The sequence below is a fragment of the Dasypus novemcinctus genome, chromosome X (assembly GCF_030445035.2).
Source record: "Dasypus novemcinctus isolate mDasNov1 chromosome X, mDasNov1.1.hap2, whole genome shotgun sequence".
Taxonomy (NCBI): Eukaryota; Metazoa; Chordata; class Mammalia; order Cingulata; family Dasypodidae; genus Dasypus; species Dasypus novemcinctus.
In genome coordinates this window covers 120,386,399-120,409,194 of record NC_080704.1, presented here as the reverse complement: position 1 = coordinate 120,409,194, position 22,796 = coordinate 120,386,399, and the positions used below count along the sequence as shown (strand labels likewise).

General features: G+C 38.8%; 1 protein-coding gene across 4 annotated transcripts in view; it reads left to right on the top strand.

Annotated features, from left to right (window-relative positions):
- The window catches only part of DCX (doublecortin), a 193,348-nt gene that overhangs the window by 5,713 nt on the left and 164,839 nt on the right, over window positions 1–22,796 (top strand). For all 4 annotated transcript variants that reach the window (XM_058292293.2, XM_058292297.1, XM_058292296.2 and 1 more), the window contains exon 3: window positions 6,251–6,591. In XM_058292293.2, the coding sequence (XP_058148276.1) occupies window positions 6,251–6,591 (341 nt within the window). The remainder of the gene's footprint in view (window positions 1–6,250; window positions 6,592–22,796) is intronic.

Sequence of the window (22,796 nt, the reverse complement as noted above, 5' to 3'; positions counted from 1 at the left end):
ATGCATCAGCACTTCATTTCTTTACTTTTATGTTTATTTTTATTGAAGTATTTCATTCATACATGAACATGCATAAACAATAAGTATATAGTAAAGATTGTGAACTTACAAAATAAACATTCATAACATCATACAGGGGTCTCATACAGCACCCCTCCACCAACACCTTACAACACTTGATTTCTTTTTATTGCTGAATAATATTCCATTGTATGGATATACCACATTTTTGCTCTTCTTTGTGACTAATATCCTTATATATAAAATCAGACAAGTAAAATCTGCCTTCTCTGTCTCTTAAGGTAAGGATAAATTTAAGTAATGGATATGAAAAGCTATTGACAAGTTAAAAATATAACTATAAGGTACTATTATTGTTAATGGTGTGAATATTATTATTATTACAATAATTATAATAACAATGATAATGCTAATGAGGGGTTGGATTACCCAATGGTTCCCAAACCTGGCTGTCTTTCAGAATCTTTCAGAGCTTTAGAAAAATATAGATGCCTGGGTCACACCCCAGATATATTGAATCAGAATCCCCAGTGCTAGAGTCCAAGAATCTGCCATTTAACAAATCTCCCCAGTTAATTCTTATGCATACTTAGACTTGGAACTTATTGGATTGGGTGATCTCATGGGCCCCTTCAGCTAACTACAGAGGTGAGTGATCCTTGGAATATAGAAATCCTTGTTTTTAGATTTTTAGTTATTAAAGGAGTAATGGAGTATAGAACATGTTTACAAATGGCCACATTATTAAATATTACACCTAAAATGAAATGAAATAAAAAACAATTGGTTAATAATCACTCTGTCCTTATGTCACCACTTTGTCTAATGCCTCTAGTCTAGTGTCCACTAATGGATACTGAAAGTAATGAGGGGAGCATATTTTGGACCAAAGTCAGATGATTAATATCTGCTTTCCTAAAGCTCCTCGGGAACACCAAGACTTAGCAATGCCATATAGAATATGGCCCTCATTAGCTGTATTCTCAGTAGCTCACTGAATTAATCCATGACTAGTCAAGTTTTTCTGAGCCTAATTTGAGACAAATTTGACTACTATTACTCTGCCCGTGGGGCAAAATATTTATAATTGGAATAGTCATGGAAAATCTGAGGCATATGGTGATACTAGATTTGATCCAGTTCCTCTCCCATAGCTTATTCCTTTCAATGAGAAGAAACCACCTTCTCACTAATCTACCCTCTAAGTACTGAAGTAAGTGCATTGCCAAAGAAGAGAATTTAAAGATACCTGGGAGGGGTGCATTGTTAATTAGTCAGATAATACAATGAAGTAGCATTGATTATTTTCCTTCTGGAGTCAGGAAGCTCTGGAGAAGAGGATAAAGCCCAGGCAGAAATGTTTTGAACTGAGAAGATATAAATATGCTTAATGCTTTTGAAAACAGAGCCCTCCTGAAAGTGAAGAGAGGTAGATGTTATATTATCTCAAGGCCAGAGCTCCTTCCCTTCTTGCCCTTTCAGATGCAGTTCCAAAACTTCATTTCCATACACCCTCATCCTGAAGTAGGTTGTCAATTTCAGGAAATTGTCACCTTGCTTGGCTCTGAAACCAACTTTCCTTATAGGCTCCTCGTAGGTAAGAAATGGTCTCTGTAATCTATGGGAACCAAATTTGGTAGAGGTGCAAAACACTTCACCCAGTGTCAAATGCTAGGATGCTGACTGGGTGTGCAAGACACGCTGAGTTCTAGCAAGAGATATTTGCAAAATCAGAACAAAGAATCATTAATCTAGAGTAGCAGCACATTTGATGGCTTTCTAGTAGTAGAAATGGAGAGTCCTCAGTGGTGGGGGTACCTTTTCCTTCTATTTCTTTAACCTCTAATTACTGTACCAGCTTTGTATATTGCTTCCTAAAGCCTATGTGGGATGGAAAGGAGAAGATATTCCTTCTTATAGACCTGGAAAATCCTTCATATAGGCTTGGAAGAGAACTCAGATGTCACCTCTTGCAACACTTTCAATTTGTAGATGGAAAACCTGAGACTCAAATAGTTGAGGAAAACAGTGTTCACTGGGACATAGAGACCAATATGGCCACAGGCAGAGAATGTATTGAGAAGCTCTCCCAATGGAGGGGGTTTGAAGAACAGACTTCAGCCCCCCCACTAGCATGGTGTGGGTCTGAAGAGAGACTTCAGCCCACTCCTGGAAGGGAGGGATTTGAATTTATACAGAACTTTCCTAGGCGGGGAAATGATAGTTGGTGGGAGGGGCTTGAGGGTCCGAATGAGGTGCAGGGACTAATAGGAAGCCCTAGAGTTGAAAATTTTCCCTGATAATGACCAGAGGATAGTGGGTTAGCAAGTTATGGTTTCTTGGAATATTGCAGGAGCAGATGTTTCTTTGATCTATAGGGATTGAAGGGTTTATCTCCCACTGATAGATCTCCATTTCCCTTTACTCCAGTCTCTACTTGGTTTCTTTGTTTAACCTGTGGGGATGTGCTGTGCCCGTAAACATGTAGGCTTATAGGGGATGGGGTTAGCCTTTCTCCAGTGCATATCAGGGGAAACTGAGCTACAACTTGTTAATTATTACAAGCCTCTAACAGTTAGATTAAGTGCTTTGTCCAAGATCACATAGCTCATAAATGCCTGGCTGGGATTTGAATCCAGGTTTGTTTGACTTCTGAGTCACTTCTCTTAACCAACATAAATGTACTGCCCTCATTGGTGTAAGAAGTGGCTGTAATGACTTTGCTGGCTATTAGCTGTAGAGCTCCCACATTTGGCATTTGCAGAAACTGAAGGGCCTCCTCCCAACCAGCAGGAGCACTTATCTTTGAGGTGTGGAATCTAGGTAGTGTTCATGTTCTATAGAGATCACAGCTTAGTTCCTAGATTGTTATCCTTGTTTCTTTCTCTTTTCTTTCATTCAAATTCTACTCTTTTTCCTTTAATTTTATTTCTCTCAACTCTTTCTTCTTCCTCTCTCTTTTCTTTTGTTTCTTATTAATTTTTTATTATTATCTTTTTAGAAAAGATACATGGATCACACAAAATGTTACATTAAAAAATATAAGGGGAAGCAGACTTGGCCCAATGGATAGGACGACCACCTACCACATGGGAGGTCCACGGTTCAAACCCCGGGTCTCCTTGACCCATGTGGAGCTGGCCCATGCGCAGCAATGATGCACGCAAGGAGTGCCCTGCCACGCAGGGGTGTCCCCTGTGTAGGGGAGCCCCATGCACAAGGAGTGCGCCCTGTAAGGAGAGCTGCCCAGTGCGAAAGAAAGTGCAGCTGCCCAGGAATGGCTCTGCACACATGGAGAGCTGACACAACAAGATGACACAACAAAACGAAACAGATTCCCAGTGCCGCTGGTAAGGATAGAAGCGCTCACAGAAGAACACACAGAGAATGGACACAGAGAGCAGACAAACGGGGAGGGGGGGGAGCAGAGAGAAATAAATTTAAAAAAATATATAAGAGGTTCTCATATACTCCACTCCCCACATCCCCCACTCCTCCAACATCGACAACTGCTTTCATTAGTGTGGTACTCTCTCTTTTCTCATTCCCTCTTGATCTCTTCTCTATTCCTTCAGCTTAGGGCCTTTATAACCATAGCTGGATTTTATCAAGTGCCAAAAATGTGTCAGGTTCTGGGCTCAGCACTTTACATCCATCATATGATTTATACTTTACCACAGCCCTATGAGGTAAGTATTTTTATTATCACCTCCATTTTGCAGACAAGAATCTGGAGACTCGGGAGGTTAGGTAACTTGTACAAGGACACACAAGTAGAAAGTGTTAGAGACAGTACCAGGACCAAGTTCTGACTGATATCACATCAGCTGCTTTATTTTTTTTCTCAGTACTGTGCATTGGGGCTAAAGGAGAAAGTGGAGTGACAAAAATGTACTGTCAGAAGGTGCTTAACATAGATTTGGCTGAGGGCTGGGCTCTTTGGAAAGTTCTTGGGTGCCATATGATACTATAGCTCTCTGCCATTATGTTCATTTTCACCAGGGGTGGTTAATCATACTCATAGTTCAGGGGCTTAAGTGGTTTACAAGATGGGGGCAAAAAATGTCCAGAGTCCTAAGAGGACTACACAGCTGACTCTCCAGAGAAGACTGTGGATAAGTGAAATCATAAATACATAACCTCACACATTTCCACACCACCAGTTGTCTGACAGGATTTCAAAATACATGACAAGTTATGGAAAGAAAACATCTGATTCAAAGCCAGTGACCCCAGGGAAGATGCTTATGAATCTGGTGAAGTTCTAAGGCAAGAGGCCATTCTGGGGAATATTGGCTGTGAATGTATGGCAGAATTTAAACCATCCCTTCATCCCTTTTTGTCACAAATTAAAGACCCCAGCCAAGATAAACCTTAATTTCACTGGCTCCCTTGCTGGCTAATCTAACCCAACCAAGGCGATTAGAGGTCGCAGAGAGAAGCTTTGACCATTCCATCCGGTATGTATCTGTACGTACCAGGTGAGCAAGGATGCCTGTGTTTGCCTACAAACCATCCCTTGGTCCCCTTGTCAAGATAAAACACTAGCGGTTTCTGACACTCAGAGCAGCTTTGGAAGCCACTTTGCATACTTTAGAAACCACTTACCCTCCCCTTCCACATGCATATAAATGTCCTCAAAGGTGTCCTAGAGATTCTGACTGAATCTTCTCTTAATACTAACTGAGAGATTGTATTAACATGACTTAGAAGATTTGGTGTTATAGCAAAGCAACCGATATTTGCAAAGGGAGTGAATTATTAGCTGGGTGTTTCTGAATGTCTGTGTGGTTCTCCCACTGAGACTAAGGAAAGAGAAGAGCCATCAGGCTACAATGTGTTTAAGGCTTTCTTTGCACAGACTAGGGCTGATTGATTTATTTGCTTAGAGTTATGACTGATGACTTAAGCCTTATTAAATCACACTACTTTTCTGCAGCTCAACCTCTGGATGAACTTTTGTATACCTTGAGGCTAATGTGTGTTACTCAACATACTCAACCTTTTCCAATATTCTTTCCCCCAGGCTGAGCCTAACTCTCTTCTTATTTTCTCCAGTTTCTAGTCCCAGATGTCCAACCCCTTCCTCTTGCCCCTGGTTTCTACCTTTCTTCCGCTATATTATTCATTTCCTCCACCCAAGGTAAATGTGAAAATTACACTAGATCCCTCAAATCCATAAATCAGGTTGTATGTATTCTCACATACCCACCTCATTACTTCTAGCAGCCAAGAATGAACATTGATGAAGACAGCCTTGGATACACAGATCTGGTATGCAGCATTCACAGAATGATGAGGGGTGGGTGATAGAAACATGGAAGAGTTATTTTTCCAGCTTCAGGCATAGCTGGGAGGTTTGACAGTTGATTTATAAGCAGAAGATTGACTTGCAAACAAAATGAATGATGTGTGTGTGTGTGTATGTGTGTGTGCAGGTTGCCATTCAGATACCTTTTTTACCTAGGTATGGGAGTAGTCAGTGAAAGTCACAAGTATACACACATGTACACATACATTACACACAAAAACCATACACACATTTCATATTTCAGTATTCTATCACTTAGTCACATACCCTGTACTAAGAATGGTCTGACTTCTTGTCAACTGTGTACTGTATACCCAATATGCAAGGCAATTTGAATCCTTTTTAACTGGAGTAAAAATGTCTTAACTCTGAAAGTCCTCCTCGGTTAGTAATGTAACAATGATGAGGTTATGACTCCAGAAACAAGGAAGGAACAATAAGAAACAGAGACAAATTAAAAATGTTCCACTAATGCCCCTAGAAGGCAGCAAACATAAAATGAAAAAGGACTTCTTCCATATAAGCAGATAGCACTGAATAAACCATGTGCTTTACTTACTTTAAAAAAAAGTCTTCTGGAATCCTAAAATTAACAAAAACATTTCAATTCAAATAAAACCATATTGAGCTTGAGAAGCCTATTAGGTTATATTTGTTAGGTGTGTTCATTATGTTTAAGACCATTAGCTTTGAAGTGTTCTTCAACTAATCATGCCACTATAATTAAGGCTAGTTTGCTGATCACTTCCTCTTGAATTTGAATGAGCCAAGTGGTTAGTGAGTACAAACAGGAAATGTATCTAAACTTGGGTCTTATTACCAGTTCTTCAAAAATCCTACTCCAATGTCTGTGTGTATTAGAATAGTCCATACAACTACTATTATATGAATCACCTGACCATTTATTTCTTCCCTTAGGGGAAAGCTATGTCTGTTCCTCAGACAACTTCTTTAAAAAGGTGGAGTACACCAAGAATGTCAATCCCAACTGGTCTGTCAATGTGAAGACATCTGCCAATATGAAAGCCCCTCAGTCCCTGGCTAGCAGCAACAGTGCCCAGGCCAGAGAGAACAAGGACTTTGTGCGCCCTAAACTGGTGACCATCATCCGCAGTGGGGTTAAACCTCGGAAGGCTGTTCGGGTGCTTCTGAACAAGAAGACAGCCCACTCATTTGAGCAAGTCCTCACTGATATCACTGAAGCCATCAAACTGGAGACTGGGGTTGTCAAAAAACTCTACACTCTGGATGGAAAACAGGTATGTACCTTTGCAGAATAGCTCTTCTTTCTCATTTGTTTTGACTCTTGGATGACCATCTTGCACTTACGGCATCATTTCTCTTCCTCCACCTCTCACCACCTTCATTTGGAAGAAGGGTATTTTCAGGGGGCAAAACAATGGAACAAGACTCTGAAGCTTTGGAATCCTATTTCTGATTTACCAAGTAGAATGATTACTTAGCCTCAGCTTCCTTATCTTCTAAGAAAAGAGGTATTAGAAACTAGCTCCTACACATTCTTATGAATATAACTTTAACTATTACATGATATAACCTTGGGTTTTCAATGCATGTAACTGTGAATGAGACTTGCTTACTCATGTCTTCTTATATGCTCTCTTTTTGGAATTCAGCATCAATATTGAAAAGAGGATGAAATGACTCTCATCTGCTGTGAAGGGAGTCAGATGTAGGGGAAACACTGAAGCCTCTGGTTCATTGTATGTGCCTCAAAATAGACTATATTTTTCTCTCTCCCTTTTCCATGTGATATAGCTGTCTTAATTTGGTTCCACTGATGGTTTGTGTGAGAAGGGACTATTTCAGGATCTTAAAGTAAGCCCAAGAAAGATGCTACCATCTGTTCCTCCTCCAAATCAGGTTCTTCATGTCATTGGTTATGCTACTAAAGTGCACCTATATTAATATCTGGGAAAGAATGCAGCCAGGCGTCTCCCTCAGACAGATGCACCATTCTCTTGAGCACCAGGAGCTGTAAATATACAGCAAAAAATGTTCCAAGGGGATTGGAATAGTGGCTGTAAAGAGAATCCTTGGCCCCTGTTAGAGAAGACAAGTGTGGATTCTTATCAGTTCATGCTTTCTACCTCTTAAAATACTAATGATGTTTGACCAAAAGTATGGATTCTAAACAAGCAGATTCAGTATAAATTAAAAAGACTGATAGGTATATAAACGCAGAAATGTGTGCCTCCTACCATAATTTCCAGTATACCTTGCATACTCCAAATTTTAAGTTTCAGGGCAAATCCAAATTTGTATACTTTGCAATTTTGATAAATTTGTGACTTCTATCTGTCCCCCATCATTCTGTGACCTAGGAGACATTGGTTATTTGTGATTTGTGCTTGTTTTAACAAAGCAATGTTTTTTTTCTTATGTTGTTGGGAAAATTTCAAACTCCCAAGCATCTCTTTTAAGGGTATCTCTCTTCCGAGCACCAATATAGAATAAATAGGACCTGACTAGGAACAGGCTTAATTTCTGGAAGTCTTTTCTGAGAGAAATAGATCTAGGAGATTAAGAATCATTGGCTTTTGGAGTTGAGGGTGACTTTAGAGACATACCATTTTAAATTTACATCTAAGGCAGGGATATCCTATATAACCACCTCACAAGACAATGTATTCCCCTGTTTAGTAACTGGGATTTTCCTTATATTGATAAAAAAAATCTTCTTCAACCTCTTGAAGTAATAAGTATAAATATAAATCAAGGACATAGAAGATTTGATTTCCAGTCTGGTACTCCACTGTGCAAAGAGGCTGATCACGTCTGCTCTGTCCATGCCCATAGGGTTCTAAAGATCCAAAGAAATAATGAATATGAAAGCATTCTATAAATTATAACACACTATGTAATTATATAGGTGTACAATTGTCATGAAATTCATCATTAAAAGAAATAACATATGTAAATTGCCTGTCATATACTAAGAGCTTTATTAATGTTAACTCTCTTCCCCCTACTTTACCACCATCATTCTTAGCATGAATTCCAACATTTTATGGAGATATGCCCACCCTAGCATTCTATGATCTGTTAAGTATTGGATAATTGCTACCAATAATATATAAAGGTACACCTTCATCTTCTGGTAAGCAAATTCCAGTCCCATGATGGGTGGATTTTCTTTCTTACAAAAACTTATGCAGAGTGGCAGGCCCTCCACTGTAACTTCAGGCAGTGGTTCCCATTTCTTTAGGAAATACATCATAATATTTCATTGAATTATATGGTGTATATATGCACAGGAGCATGAGGGAGTGAACTATATGCCCTTTCAGGCTTCTGTACATATTGTTCCTTCTCTCTAAAATATCTCCATCTACCTTTTAAGGCCTGGTTCAAATGTTACTTCATCTCTGAAAACTTCTCCTTCTGAACTATGCAGAGTTAAAGCAGTCTTAATTGTTTTAATGCTCAGCTTCTGGTACATTGTAGGTGCTCTTTAAATGGGTCTTAATTGAATTAACTGAAATAAAGAAATTCTCACAAGCCCACATAGAAGTTCTGAGAATCCCTCTGCTTTCAATGCTCCACACACTATCCATCGGAGAAGATAGGGACTTCCAAAAGAATATATAAGGCATCCAGACAGCTCCTATCTGTTACTTCCTTGGAAGTCAAAGAGGGTAGACATTCAAAACAATGTTTCCCAAAGTACTAAGGAGAACTATTCCCATCTCTCCACCCCTAGAATTTCTTTATAAATAGGGTTTTGTGTCAATAAGGTTTTGAAATGCAGCAAACTGTATGCCTTTCATAGAGATTGTTAGAGATCCATAGTAATTACTGGCATATTAAATGTTCTAAGAATTCCTGCATAAAGGAAACTCCTTTGATGTAGACCCAGAATTTCTCAATTTTATTTAGCCAGAAACATATACATATATCGGCAGAGCACACTAAGAAACACAGTTTAAAGAAGACATGGAATGATTGGGAAATATTCTAACCTCAATGATAAGATTGGTAAGTGTGGAGGCAATCTACAAATCAAACATTGTTGCATGGTGACAGCATGGAAATTAAATGAAAAAAATTTCGGGGTGCAGGGACAGATATGTTGATGACAAAATAGGTACTGAATTTAGTGCCAAACTAAAAAAAAATTCAAGCCCAGCCCATTTTTCAATTCTAGTGACGACAGCTCTATAATTAATACCTGTCAGACATTTTGATTACTGGTAGGTATTCTTAGTACTTGAGAATATGATCTTCCTCTGTGGAGGCTGAAGGCACATGTGTTGGAATGGTGTGAATTTGGTTGAATGAGATTCCATGCCTATGCTTGGTTAAATGTGAAACCAGGTACTAAGTCGGAAAGGACAAAGTATGGACAAAGCCATTTGCTATGGGACAGTTTAATCATGAAATCAAGGCTATTACTTGATTTCAGTATATGTTCTAACTGGATCCTAAATCAACCAAACAATTGTTTTCCCCCCTTATTTAAATAATGATCATCCCAAACAGCCCAGATGATTGTACCAGAGTTATTGTTCCTTCTGTTCTTGTGTATACTATTTGACTGATTGGCTTATGCTGATTGACAAGCGATCTGCAGATATGCCACTCATCTCTTCCTCTTTGTTTTCATTTTGTTTGATGTACTTTTGGAGCCCTTGATTTTTGTAGGACTTAAGTTTTGCCAGGGTAGAAGACGAGTTTCCTAACCTCCTGTCCCTGAGATATTTGTGGTCTGTGTAGAGAAGGAAGCTAACCATTCCTAGTAGGAAGCATTCCAATTTTTTCTTCATCTCAATAAGAGGGTCCTAATGGAATAAGTATCCTTGCTCCTCCCAGGTTTGACATAAATTTCTAGGAGATCAAAGAGTGCCTGATGAAGGGTTAGATGAGAATGCATATTTGCTCACTTTCAGGTGAGGTTTTTCTTTTGGTTCTTTGGAAGCTGGAGTAGTTGTGTCATGTCAATAAAATTATCCAAATATTAATATCTATAATCAAACCCCACATTGACCTTTATGTATAAAGGTCATAGATACATAAAAACTGGAGTACAAATTTTTGGTTCAATTGGTAGTAGTGGCTCAGTAGATAGATGGAGTATCCTTAAGTATGATTCCATAAAGTAGAGAGAATGGTGCTTCTGTTAGAGTTACAGACCTCTACTAATAGACTTCCAGCTATTTGGCATCTTACGCAGGGGTGCATCTGGTCCTCACACCATCCTTTTTCATGCTACACTGATTGGCATGTCTGGGTGCAGTTTTGTCCCTACCCAGGGTCTGTGCAGGCAAAGATTAGCTATTGCCTCAAGAGACATGCCTAGCGGGTAATTATGGCCGTTAGTACTGTGTTAGCTTTGTTAGGCCAATTTTCAACTGGATGAATTTATTTTCTGTTTCAGTTTGTACCTTTCCAGTACCAACTGCTTGCACCAGGGATTTTGACTTCAGAATAATAGAGGCGAGACCTCTTTCATCTTATTCCAAGATTATCTACAACCTTGGAAGCTAGAACAGAAATTTTAAAGAAATGTTTTTAAGCATAATATGATGGAATAGGAAGGTGGGAGCATGGAAGATATTTGAACTGCTGATAAATATTCTAGGAAAGGCTTTTCCCTTTCATTATGCCATCTTAAATAATAATCTGTGAGTATACAGAAACTTGCAGGACACCCAGGATGAGAGTTTTCATTTAACCTTGGAAATGTTGAGTGGATTTTCCAAAGTGGATGTGTTTTTCCTTTATGTAACCAGTTTCCCTTTTCCCCACCATCTCTGCCCCCCTTCAGTCATATCTGGTCTTATTTATACTCCTTTGCTTCCAGGTCTCCCAGAGACAACCTCTCTATCCTCATACTATTATGACACTATGTTTGGGCTCAATAGGAAAGGCCACATGTCCATAGATAATCCCCCCTCCATGAAGGTAGACATTTATCATTAACCTTCACTTGCAGAAAACCAGAGGTTAGAAGGTGATGATTGTATTGTCAAAAGTCCCCCCTTGCCAGCCTTTCACAGATTCATGGAGCCAGGCTCTGGGAGGATTGGCTTGAGCATGAAGTAAAAAGAGATAAGATGGGAAGATAGGCTGGGCCCTGTAAATGGAGACCATTTGCAAATTTCCTCCCCATATGAGGCCTATACTTTAAGGTGCCTCATGCTGAGGTAGATTTTGCACTTTAAAAGAAGGCTTATATATACATTTTGTCAAAACCTATAAAGTGTAGTGCAATGTGTAAACCATAATGTAAACTATAGACCATGGTTAGTAGGAATGCTTCAATATTTGTTCATAAATTATAACAAATGTACCACACTAATGAAAGATGTTGTTAATGGGGGAATGTGTGGGAAGGGAAGGATGTGTGGTATATGGGAATCCCCTATATTTTCAAAGCAATATTTATGTAGTCTAAAGCTTTAAAAATAAAGAATTATTTTTATTTTTATTTTAAAAAGGAGGGCTTCTGACAGAGGTGACCAAATAAAAATATAGCATCCTTCCAAAAGAAAAGAGCAAGTATAGCCTGGTGATCTGTTATTTCTTCAATAATTTATCCTCTTAGAGTTTTATTGTTGATGAGACACTCCTGGCTCTGAGCAGTGATAGAGGTGGGGCTAGTACAGAAGGATGATTTCAATCAAAAGCTTTGAATTAGCATTCCCTTCTCCCATACTGAAGTCTGTGATATCTAACATTCAGAAAGTGTAAAGAGCCCCACACTGGGATACCAAAGGCCTGATTTCTAGTCTTTCCTTTGCTTTCCACTAGCTATGTGATATGGAGTCAATCACATCTCTTCTCTGGGCCTTGTTTTTGAGGAAATTAGCATATGACTTTTTTTTTTTTTTACTATGACTTTGGGCATTTATTTTCTTTCCTTTCTTTTTTTTTTTTATTCATTTTTTAAAAAAATATTACATTAAAAAAATATGAAGTCCCATTCAACCCCACCGCCCCCAACACCCACTCTCCCCACAGCAACACTCTCTCCCATCATCATGACACATCCATTGCATTTGGTAAGTACATCTCTGGGCATCACTGCACCTCATGGTCAATGGTCCACATCATAGCCCATACTCTCCCACGTTCCATCCAGTGGGCCCTGGGGTGATCTACAATGTCCCGTAATTGTCCGTGAAGCACCACCCAGGACAACTCCAAGTCCCGAAAACGCCTCCACATCTCATCTCTTCCTCCCATTCCCCGCACCCAGCAGCCACCATGGCCACTTTTCCCACACCAATGCCACATTTTCTCTGTGGACATTGGATTGGTTGTGTCCGTTGCATTTCTATGTCAAGAGGGGGCTTAGATTCCACATGGATACTGGATGCAATCCTCCTGCTTTCAGTTGTAGGCACTCTAGGCTCCATGGTGTGGTGCTTGACATTCTTCAACTCCATGTTAGCTGAGTGGGGTAAGTCCAATAAATCAGAGTGTACGAGTTGAAGTCTGTTGAGGTTCAGGGCGTGGCTATCATATTGTCAGTCCAGAGATTCAAATCCCCTAGATATATCTTAAACCCCAACACCAATTACAATTCCAGTAAAGTAGCATGAAAGTCTTGTGAAAAGAGATCCCATCTGAGTCCAGTTCACACAGAAACACCAGCTCCAAAGAAGAGCCAACTGACATGGCAGTGAACCCCATCTGCCATGACCATAGAACCCTATGGCTTTTAAGGGTACTTCTAAATCCATTATAACAGAATATTTATCTCACAGTGTTGATTCTGCCTAGACATATTTTTGCCAAGGCACAATTCTTCTCCATGCACCACCACCCCACCTCTCTATGCTCCTGGGATCTACAGCATGATGAAGAACTCAACTTGGTAGATATATCGTTTGCTAGGATGGTTCCTAAATGGTATTTTAAAAGTTCTTATATGCACATCTCTCTCGGTGCATATAATGACATGACTAAGGGATATTTTCAGACTTGAAATATTGATTCAACCTCTTTTTCTTTCCAACATGTATTGTATGAGGAGTTGAGTGTGGGGGACTCACAAAGAAAGCAAGACAAAACCATCTGCTAAAATTGTGACAAGTGTCTTCATTAAGGCATCTCCACCACAGTGATGCTATTCTCAGGGCTGGGAAAGGATCATTGCTAAGTAAGGGATTAGCAGAAGAGGTAAATTAATTGCTATTTCTTGAGTAGACAGAAAAGGCTCATCAAGTAGGGATTGATCTATCCAGGAATGTACACTTTTCCATTACCAACTTGCAAAGAAACTGCCTTCTTGTTCTTAGTTTCTTATTTTCATCTTCCTCATTGTTATTATTCCTTCAAAGTGACCGAAAGGGCTTTGTTTCCAAAAGCAGTTTTTAAAGCAGCTTTATTGAGATAAAATTCAAATAAAATGCAGCCATTTTAAGTGTACAATTCAATAGCTTTTAGTATATAAACAGAGTTGTCCATCCATCACCTTAATACATTTTAGAATAATTTCATTACCCCAAAAAGAAACTGCACCCTTTAGTTATCACCACTTTATCCACCCCCACATGCAGCCTTAGACAATCATTAATCTACATTCTGATGTACAGAATTACCTTTTCTGGACACTTCTATATAAATGGAATCATACAAAATGTGATTTTGCATCTGGTTTCCTTTATCTAGCATAATATTATCAAGGTTCATCATGTTGTAGTATGTATCAATACTTTATTTCTTTTTATTGATGTATAATATACCTTTGTATGGATATATCACTTTTTATCTATCCCTTCATCAGTTGATGGATATCTGTGTTGTTTCCACTTTTTGGCTATTGCAAATAATGCTGATATGAATGTTCATATGTAGGGTTTTACATGTAAATATATTTTCATTTATCTTGGGAAGAGTCCTAGGAATTGAATTACTAGGTTCTATGGCATGTTATGTTTAAAATTTTAGGAAATTCTCAAACTATTTTCCAAAGTGACTGTATCATTTTACATTCCCATCAACAATGTGTGAGGGTTCCAGTTTCTCCTTGGCAACACTTGATATTGTCTATCTTTTTTTTTCTCTCTCTATTTTTTTTAAGTGTTACTTTCAAAAAATATAAGATGTCCCCATATACCCCCTATCCCCTCACCCCACTCCTCCCACATCAAGAGCCTCTTTCATTATCATGGGACATTCATTGCATTTGGTGAATACATTCTGGAGCACTGTTGCACCACATGGATAACAGTTTACATTGTAGTTTACACTCTCCCTCAGTCCACCCAGTGGGCCATGGCAGGACATACAATGTCCAGCATCTGTCCCTGCACTATCACCCAGGACAACTCCAAGTCCTGAAAGTGCCCCCACATCATATCTCTTCTTCCCTCTCCCTACTTTCAGCAGCTGTCATGGCCACTTTCTCCACATCAATTTCTTCCATTACTAATCACAATAGTTTCATAGTAGAATATTAGTAAGTCCACTCTAATCCATACTCTATTTCTCCATCCTGTGGACCCTGGGATGGTTATGTCTACTCCACCTCTATATCAAGAGGGAGCTTAGATTCCACATGGATGATGGATTGAAGTCTCCTACTTGCAGTTGTAGGCACTCTTGACTCTCTGGTGTGGTGGTTGACCTTCTTCAACTCCCTGTTAGCTGGCCGGGGTAAGTCCAATAAACCAGAGGGTAGGAGTTGCAAGTCTGCTGAGCCTTAGGGTCTGACTGTCACATGGGCAGTCCGGAGATTCAGGTCTCCTGAGTATACACCAACCCCAGTGCCAACCACAGGTCTGGTAGAAGTAACAGAAGAGGTATGTGTAGAAAGGTCATATCTGAGTCCAGATCCATCACACTCAGGAACATAAACTCCAAAGAGGGCCAACTGACATGGCACTGAACTCCAAAGCCATCTGCCATGACCATAGAACCTGTGGGTCTCTGTAGCCCTCAGGAGAACCATTACCTGGGGTTTTATCTACTTTGTCTGTCTCTGGGACCCTCTGAAATGTGGTGCATAAGTGTAACCCCTCTGATGACCTCCTGGCTCATTTTTGGAGACTCATAGCCATATAAACTCATTTGTCCTTTCATTTGCCCCTTTTATTCAATGTCAAAAAGCAGTTTTTTAACACCTGATATTACATGTAGGCTGAGATATTCTGTTGATCTAAGTTGACCCTTTTATTCAAGGTCTTTTTCTAGTTATATCATAAACTGATGCTTGGTAGTAATCCCTTGGTGCCAGGGAGGCTTATATCTGGGAGCATGTCCCATGCTAGGGGTAAGGTAATGAATTTATATGCTGAGTTTGGTTTAAAGAGTGGCCACATTTGAGCAAATTGGAGGCTTTAAGGAGGTAACTCTTAGGCACTCTGCAGCTCTAGCCTAGTGTGTGTAAATTGGTATCTCATTGTGGTTTTGATTTGCATTTACATTTCCCTAATGACTATTGATGTTGAGCATCTTTTTACATGTTTATAGGTCATATGTTTATCTTCTCTGGAAAAATGTCCATCTAAATCCCCTACCCATTATTAAATTGAGTTATTTGTCTTGTTATTGAGTTGTAAGAATTACTTATATATTCTGAATGTAATGTTTTTGTCAAATATATGATTTGCAAATATTTTCTCTCAGTTTATGACATGTCTTTTCATTTTTGATTGTTTTCTTAATGTTTCAAGAGCAAGTTTTTCAGTTTGATAATGTTCAATTTATTAATATTTTTTGATTTTTAGATTATGCTTTGGTGTCATATTTAAGAGTGCCATTGTTCCAAAAAGTTTTCTCCCATGCTTTTTTTTCTAAAAGTTTTTAAATTTTAGCACTTACGATTATATCTGCTCCATTTTGAGTTAATTTTTCTGTATGGTATGGGGTAAGAGTCTAGATTCTTGTTTTTAGTATATGGTTATCAAATTTTTCCAGGACCATTTTTTGAAAGATAAAGCAGTTTTTGTTAATTTAAATTTAATCTGACAATTAGAAATAGCAATGGCCCATGTAATATTGAGGGGCATGTTGGCAGCAAATGTTAGCAGCCAAATCTTTGAGGATTCCTAGAATTTCCAAGAACACACGGTGGGTGTGAACTAACATAAATCAGGAGCTACTCCTATTATAGTTGCTCTGTAATAGTAACTTATTCTAAATTATAGCAGTGAGGTTTTCTAAGTCCCATTCTGTAGGAAAAAACAAAATAGCTTGATAAGACAAGCAAAAAGGCACAATTATTCCTTAGCAGTGCCACCTGCTCTAGACTCCTGGGGTTCTCATCACAGATTAATCCGTACTTGCCTTGTCTCACATTCCATCCTTTCAGGGAGGGTCATGGAGGAAATGGGGAGATGCCCAGAATTCTTGGGATTGTTTTTTTTGGTAACAAGTTTATTGAGATATAATTCATATACTATACAATTCTTTCATTTATAGTGTACAATTCAGTGGCATTTAGTAAATTCACAATGTTGTGCCACCATACCCACACCCATGATCTACTCCAGAACATTCCCATCACTCCAGAAGAAACCTACCTATCAGACAGTCATTCCCCATTCTCCCCTCTCCCCAACCCCTAGCATTTGCTAATTTGCTTTCTGTCTCTATGAATTTGTCTATTCTGTACATTTAATATAAATGAAATCATAGACTATGTGGTCTTTTGTATCTGGTTTCTTTCACTAAGCATAATTATTTTGAAATTCACCCATGCTGTTGCCTATATCAATACTTCATTCCTTTTTATTGCCAAATAATATTCCATTATATAGAGATACCACATTTTGTTTTTCCATTCATTACTGATGGACATTTGGGTTGACTTCACTTTTGGGTGAATGTGAATAATGCTGCCATGAACATTCATTTTTGTGCTTACATGGTTTCATTTTTCTTTGCATAGATTCTTAAGAATAAAATTGCTTTCTGTTGGGGTTTCCTGACTTTTTGTTTCCTATTCACCAAACTCACATTCCTAAAATATGTTCCTCAAAGTATGTTCCAAACATTCCATTTTCTGGGCAGGGATTTGGCCCAGAGTTCTTACCTAAACAATATAAAAAGAAACATGAACGTCCCTTTAAAATATTTTTTTAATTATTTTTTTTATTTTTAAAAATTACATTAAAAAAATATGAGGTCCCATTCAACCCCACTGCCCCCACCCCCCACTCCCCCCACAGCAACACTCTCTCCCATCATCGTGACACATCCATTGCACCTGGTAAGTACATCTCAGAGCATCACTGCACCCCATAGTTAATGGTCCACATCATAGCCCACACTCTCCCACTTTCCATCCAGTGGGCCCTGGGGGGATCTACAATGTCCCGTAATTGTCCGTGAAGCACCACCCAGGACAACTCCACGTCCCGAAAACGCCTCCATATCTCATCTCTTCCTCCCATTCCCCAAACCCAGCAGCCACCATGGCTACCCTTCCCACACCCATTCCACATTTTCTCTGTGGACATTAGATTGGTTGTGTCCATTGCACATCTATGTCAAGAGGGGGCTTAGATTCCACATGGATACTGGATGCATCCTCCTGCTTTCAGTTGTAGACACTCTAGGCTCCATGGTGTGGTGGTTATTTTCTTAAAGCTAGAGCGAATCCTAAGAAGTTAGTTTCCTTTGTTTTATCTGAGTCTCACCCTGGCTCTTCTAACTCTTGAGAACCAAAAACACTTTATAAACAGATGAGACCTACGGTTCAAAGGGTTACAGACTCCCCACACCATTAAAGTTTCCTCATAAATAAGAAAACATTCCAAAAGGGGCTTCTAGAATCTCAGTCTACCTTGTTTTCCTAGATGTAGAATACTTTTATTTTTGATATCACAGATTCCACCCCATCTGGCTTTATGATAATCAACTTCTGAGATAAAAACAGTTTGGTGTATAGTGGGAGCTACAGCAGTTCTGTATCATTAGCCCAGTGGTCTTCAATTGTTCACCCGAGAGGACGTTTGGCAATATCTGGAAACACTTTTGTCATGACTTGGCGGGGGGTGGGGGGGGGGATAATACTGACATCTAGTGGGTATACAGGGATACTGCTAAACATCCTACAATGTACAGAACAGCTTCCACAGCAAAGAACTATCTAGGTTCCAAATAACAATAGTGAAACGAAAGAACTCGGTGTTAGAGAATGAAGAGCAAGGCAGAAGTGGCAGAAGGTAAAGCTGAGGAAAGAAAGGACAAAATCCAGGGGAAGACCTTTTAAACCATGTTAAGGAGCTTAGATGTTATCTTGTGGGGATAGAAACCACTGAAGGATTTAAAAAAATATTTTATTAGAGATAACTTATTATGAGCTTAAATAGTCATGCATGTCATGTAGAATTCCCATACATCACCCTTCCACCAACGACTTGCATTGTTGTGGAACATACACTGGTTACAGATTATGAAAGAACATCATCAAAATATTACCACTAACTATGGTCCATAGCTTATGTTTGGTATAATTTTCCATACACCCTCCTCCCAATTACTAACACCATGTATTAGTTTCATACAGTTGTTATAGTTCTTGAGAGAATGCTCTCATATTTGTACTGTTAACCATAATCCATCATCCACCATGTTGTTCACTGTTCTATAAAGACCCATGCCTTGTATCATCCACCCAAAGTGTACACTCAGTGACTCTCACTTTCATCACAGAGTTGTACAATCATTACCTCAGTAAATATTGAAATGTTTTCCTTAATACAAAAGAAAAACCTTCATAGCCCCTACTATTGATCATTAGTAATGATATCTACCTTCTATGACATTAAAGCATGAATACTACAATATTACTGTCAATTATAGTCCATAAGTTACTTAACTATATTTTCCCTTGAATCACCATATTCTTACAACCTTGTTATAGATGTATATTTGTTCTAGTTCATAGAGGAATATTTTTGTATTTGTACTATTACCCACACTCCTCATCCACCACCAGGTTCACTATATTATTCAGTCCCTAGATTACTCTCTAGCTTTCTTTCTATTCACATTTATATCCCTTGACTACCCTTTCAGTGCCACTGAATGATGTTAAGCCAGGGAATAACACGATCAGATTTGCGATTTTGATAGGTTACTCTTTTATTTTGGATTTGAGAAAGACAAAACTAGTAGGTAGTCCAGGTAGGAAGCTGTGTGGTAATACTGGAAGAAGAATAGAGAGTATAAATCAGGGCAGTTGTAGTGGGAACAGAAAAGGAGAAAACAGATTCAAGAATTATTTGGGAAGTAGAAAATGAGAACTTAGTGATTTATTGAATTTGGGGGTTTATCTGTTTTCTATTGCTGCATAATAAATTACCACAATTGTATAGGCTTAGAACAGTATCCATCTATTATGAACTACAGTTCTGTAGTTAAGGCAGTCTTGGATGAGTTCTTTGCTTAGTGTCAAACAAGGCTGTAGTCAAAGTGTCAGTCAGGTAGGCTTATAACTGGAGACTCAGGGGAAGAATCTACCTCCAGGCTCATTCAGATTGTTGGCAGAATTCAGTTCCTTGGGATTGTAAGTCTGAAGTACCCATTTCCTTGACAGTTGTTAACCAGGAGATGTTTTCAGCTTCTACAGGTCACTAACATCTATCTCACATGACCCTTTCTATCTTCAAACCAACAACAGTGCATCAAATCCTTCTCATGCTTGAAATCTGACTACCCTTCTGACCCTGCCAGAGAAAACTCTGCTTTTAAAGGGTACTGTATGATTAGATTGGTCTGATCTGGATAATCTTACTACCCTACCCTGTTTTTTAGAACAGTAATATTTCATTGAAAAATTTTTATCATCAATATTGTAAAACCCAAATTTTTCATTAAAATATCTGCGTAAGAATATTCATAAAAATAGATGCTATAATTTAAGCTTAGTAACCCACTAAATATGCTTTGTAATTTAGACTTGGAATGTGAGAATAATTTTTATACAATAGAAAAAGAAAATATTGAAATTGTGTATTAGGCTTCAAAAGAGAATGGGGCAAGAAGATACTTTGTATACTTGTCTAGATAATATCCCTTTGAGTAACCCAAAAATAAGTCATGAGCAGCCTTAAATTATTTCTGAAAATCCATTTTGCCATATAACATAACATTATCATGGAAAAGATATGTCGTCATATTCACAGGTTCCACCTCCACTCAAGGGGAGAAGATTGGACAAAGATGAGTGAGGGCCATTGGGTCTTATTCTTAGAATTTTGCCTACCACAGGGTGGGAGAGAAGGAGAGGAATTAGGTGATTCAAAGGTTTATGGCTAAGGCATATGAGTGGATGGTGGGGCCACTCATGGAACCTGGGCAAACCAGGACAAGAATCAGGGATTGGATATATTGAACTTGGGTTCTCTGCTCTACAGCTAGGTGGAGACTCCACAATTGTAGTGGTATGTATTGAGTCTGGAGCTCAGGCGAGAGGGCTGGGCTGGAGATATGGATTTGTGAATCACCTGTAAACAATAGTGATTAAAAGAGTGCTAGTGGATGAGTTAACTGCAGGAGGTCTGTGAGAAGTTTCCCACAGAAAAGACGTTGGGGACCATTTGTATTAAAAGGATGGGTAAAATGTGGAGCTCTGGAATTGTTAGTGAGAACAATGGAGAACTAGATGAAGCTGGTATCCAGAGAGTCTAAGAGAGTAGTTTTGAGGTAGGAGGGAGAAACAAAGTCAAATGTAGCAGACAGGGTTTGTTCCAGATTAAGATTTAGGATATTAAGCCATTCAGGTCCAAGTGATTTAAATAGTCATGCTGGGAAGAGGAGGTAGTAGACTGGAGGGCAATCTACATAAGAAGACACTCAAAGGTGACTAGGCATTTGGAACCATGACTAGGTTAGGCTATGGTGTTTTATATTTCTTGGTGGCTCCCCAGGCTCCAGATATATCAAAACTTGCTTGTCCAATGTCCTATTTTCCTATGGCCTTAGTCTCTGCTGGCTAAAATGCCCTTCTCATACAATTTATGACATGTATGCACTTTAGTATACAGGGCTATCCCTTCGTTCAATTGTGCTCTCTTCCTACCTTATCTCTTAAAATTCTACCCCAAATAAATCAGATGTTTTCTGATAATGATTTTCTTAAGACATTGATCTCTGATCAGGGATTTGAATGAATCACTCCATGCTATACTGTTTGCTCCTATCAGTTTAGAGCACATTTCACAAATTGTGTTATATGCAACACTTGCCTGATTAGATGTTCTTTCCTGAAATAAATTTGGTAACATTTCATGGTATGTTCCTCTCTTGGAAAAAGACTGCACAGAGTCTCCATAAAGAAACCTGCTTGATTTTGTATAGTTCAGTGTTTCCCAACCTTATTTTAAAAAATAATTTCTATGACCATAGGAAATTAGAATTCACTTTGGGAATCTTTGGCTTTCCCTTCAGGTGTTTATTTGCATTTTAGGGAATCTTGAAAAACAGAAAAAAACTTTCAAGGCCCAAAGGAATAAATAAACAGAAAGAAAACAGGCATTATAACATTTGTAATGGCTGGTAAACTAGGCCTTTTTTAGAGTACCAACAATCACTACAAAGGTAACACTTATTCACCCATGGTCAGGGCAGTGTCTGAAAGCATCAGTGTCTGATATACACTCTAGAAGAAAAAGGAGAAACTGATCAAAATTGGATATTTGTCTGGAAGTTATTTCAGGAGTTCCCCAAAGTAAGGGATTAGGAGAATCCTTGGATTATAGGCGTTAAAGTTTGACTCCTCTAACTGAAATTGTAAGAAAGTAGCAACATCAATTCCATCGGCAGGTTCAAAATATTTACAACAGATTTAACCTTATAGAAACCAGCTTTCCTTCCATTATTCCATACTGATTCTGGAGGAAACTGAGAAAAGTTTACTAATTAAACTTAACTGCCCTAAGTAGTGCTTGCTATTTAAATAGTTTGCATACTATCTATTGCACAAATCCCTGCTTCTCCAGCTGGTAACAATTTGCCAGGCCCTAGGGGTCTGAATGGCTCCCATAGTATGATAATATCCCTTATAGGAGGTTTTGGGCCAGAGACCAATACCTCCTGAAGTATTTTTGTGTCTCCACATGCACACCAGTGCCCCTGTTTCTTTTAGTGTTGGATGTCTCATTTGATGAAGTCATATATACATATTTATATGTCAGGACATTTCTGGTCTTACTCACCCAAGGCATTATAGCCTTGAATAAAAACAAAAACAAAAACAAAAACTTCCCTCTGGCAGTTGTTGCTTCCACAGTATATAATATGGCAATTGATAGGTGAACCTAACCGCGAGCTTTGCCTTGCTTTTAGGTACAAATGTTTGGCTTGTCACCTTCTGGGAACTGATGTTTGTGGTTTCCCAGGGACTCCCCTGATTAAAAGAAGTGCGAGTTCTCTAGTAGGACCATCCATCCTACCCTTTACATTTTGGGTCTGCAGGAATAGTTGATATATTTAGGGATGAATTATGACTTTTGTGGACTCTACACACTTTTGTCTTTGTGGACCT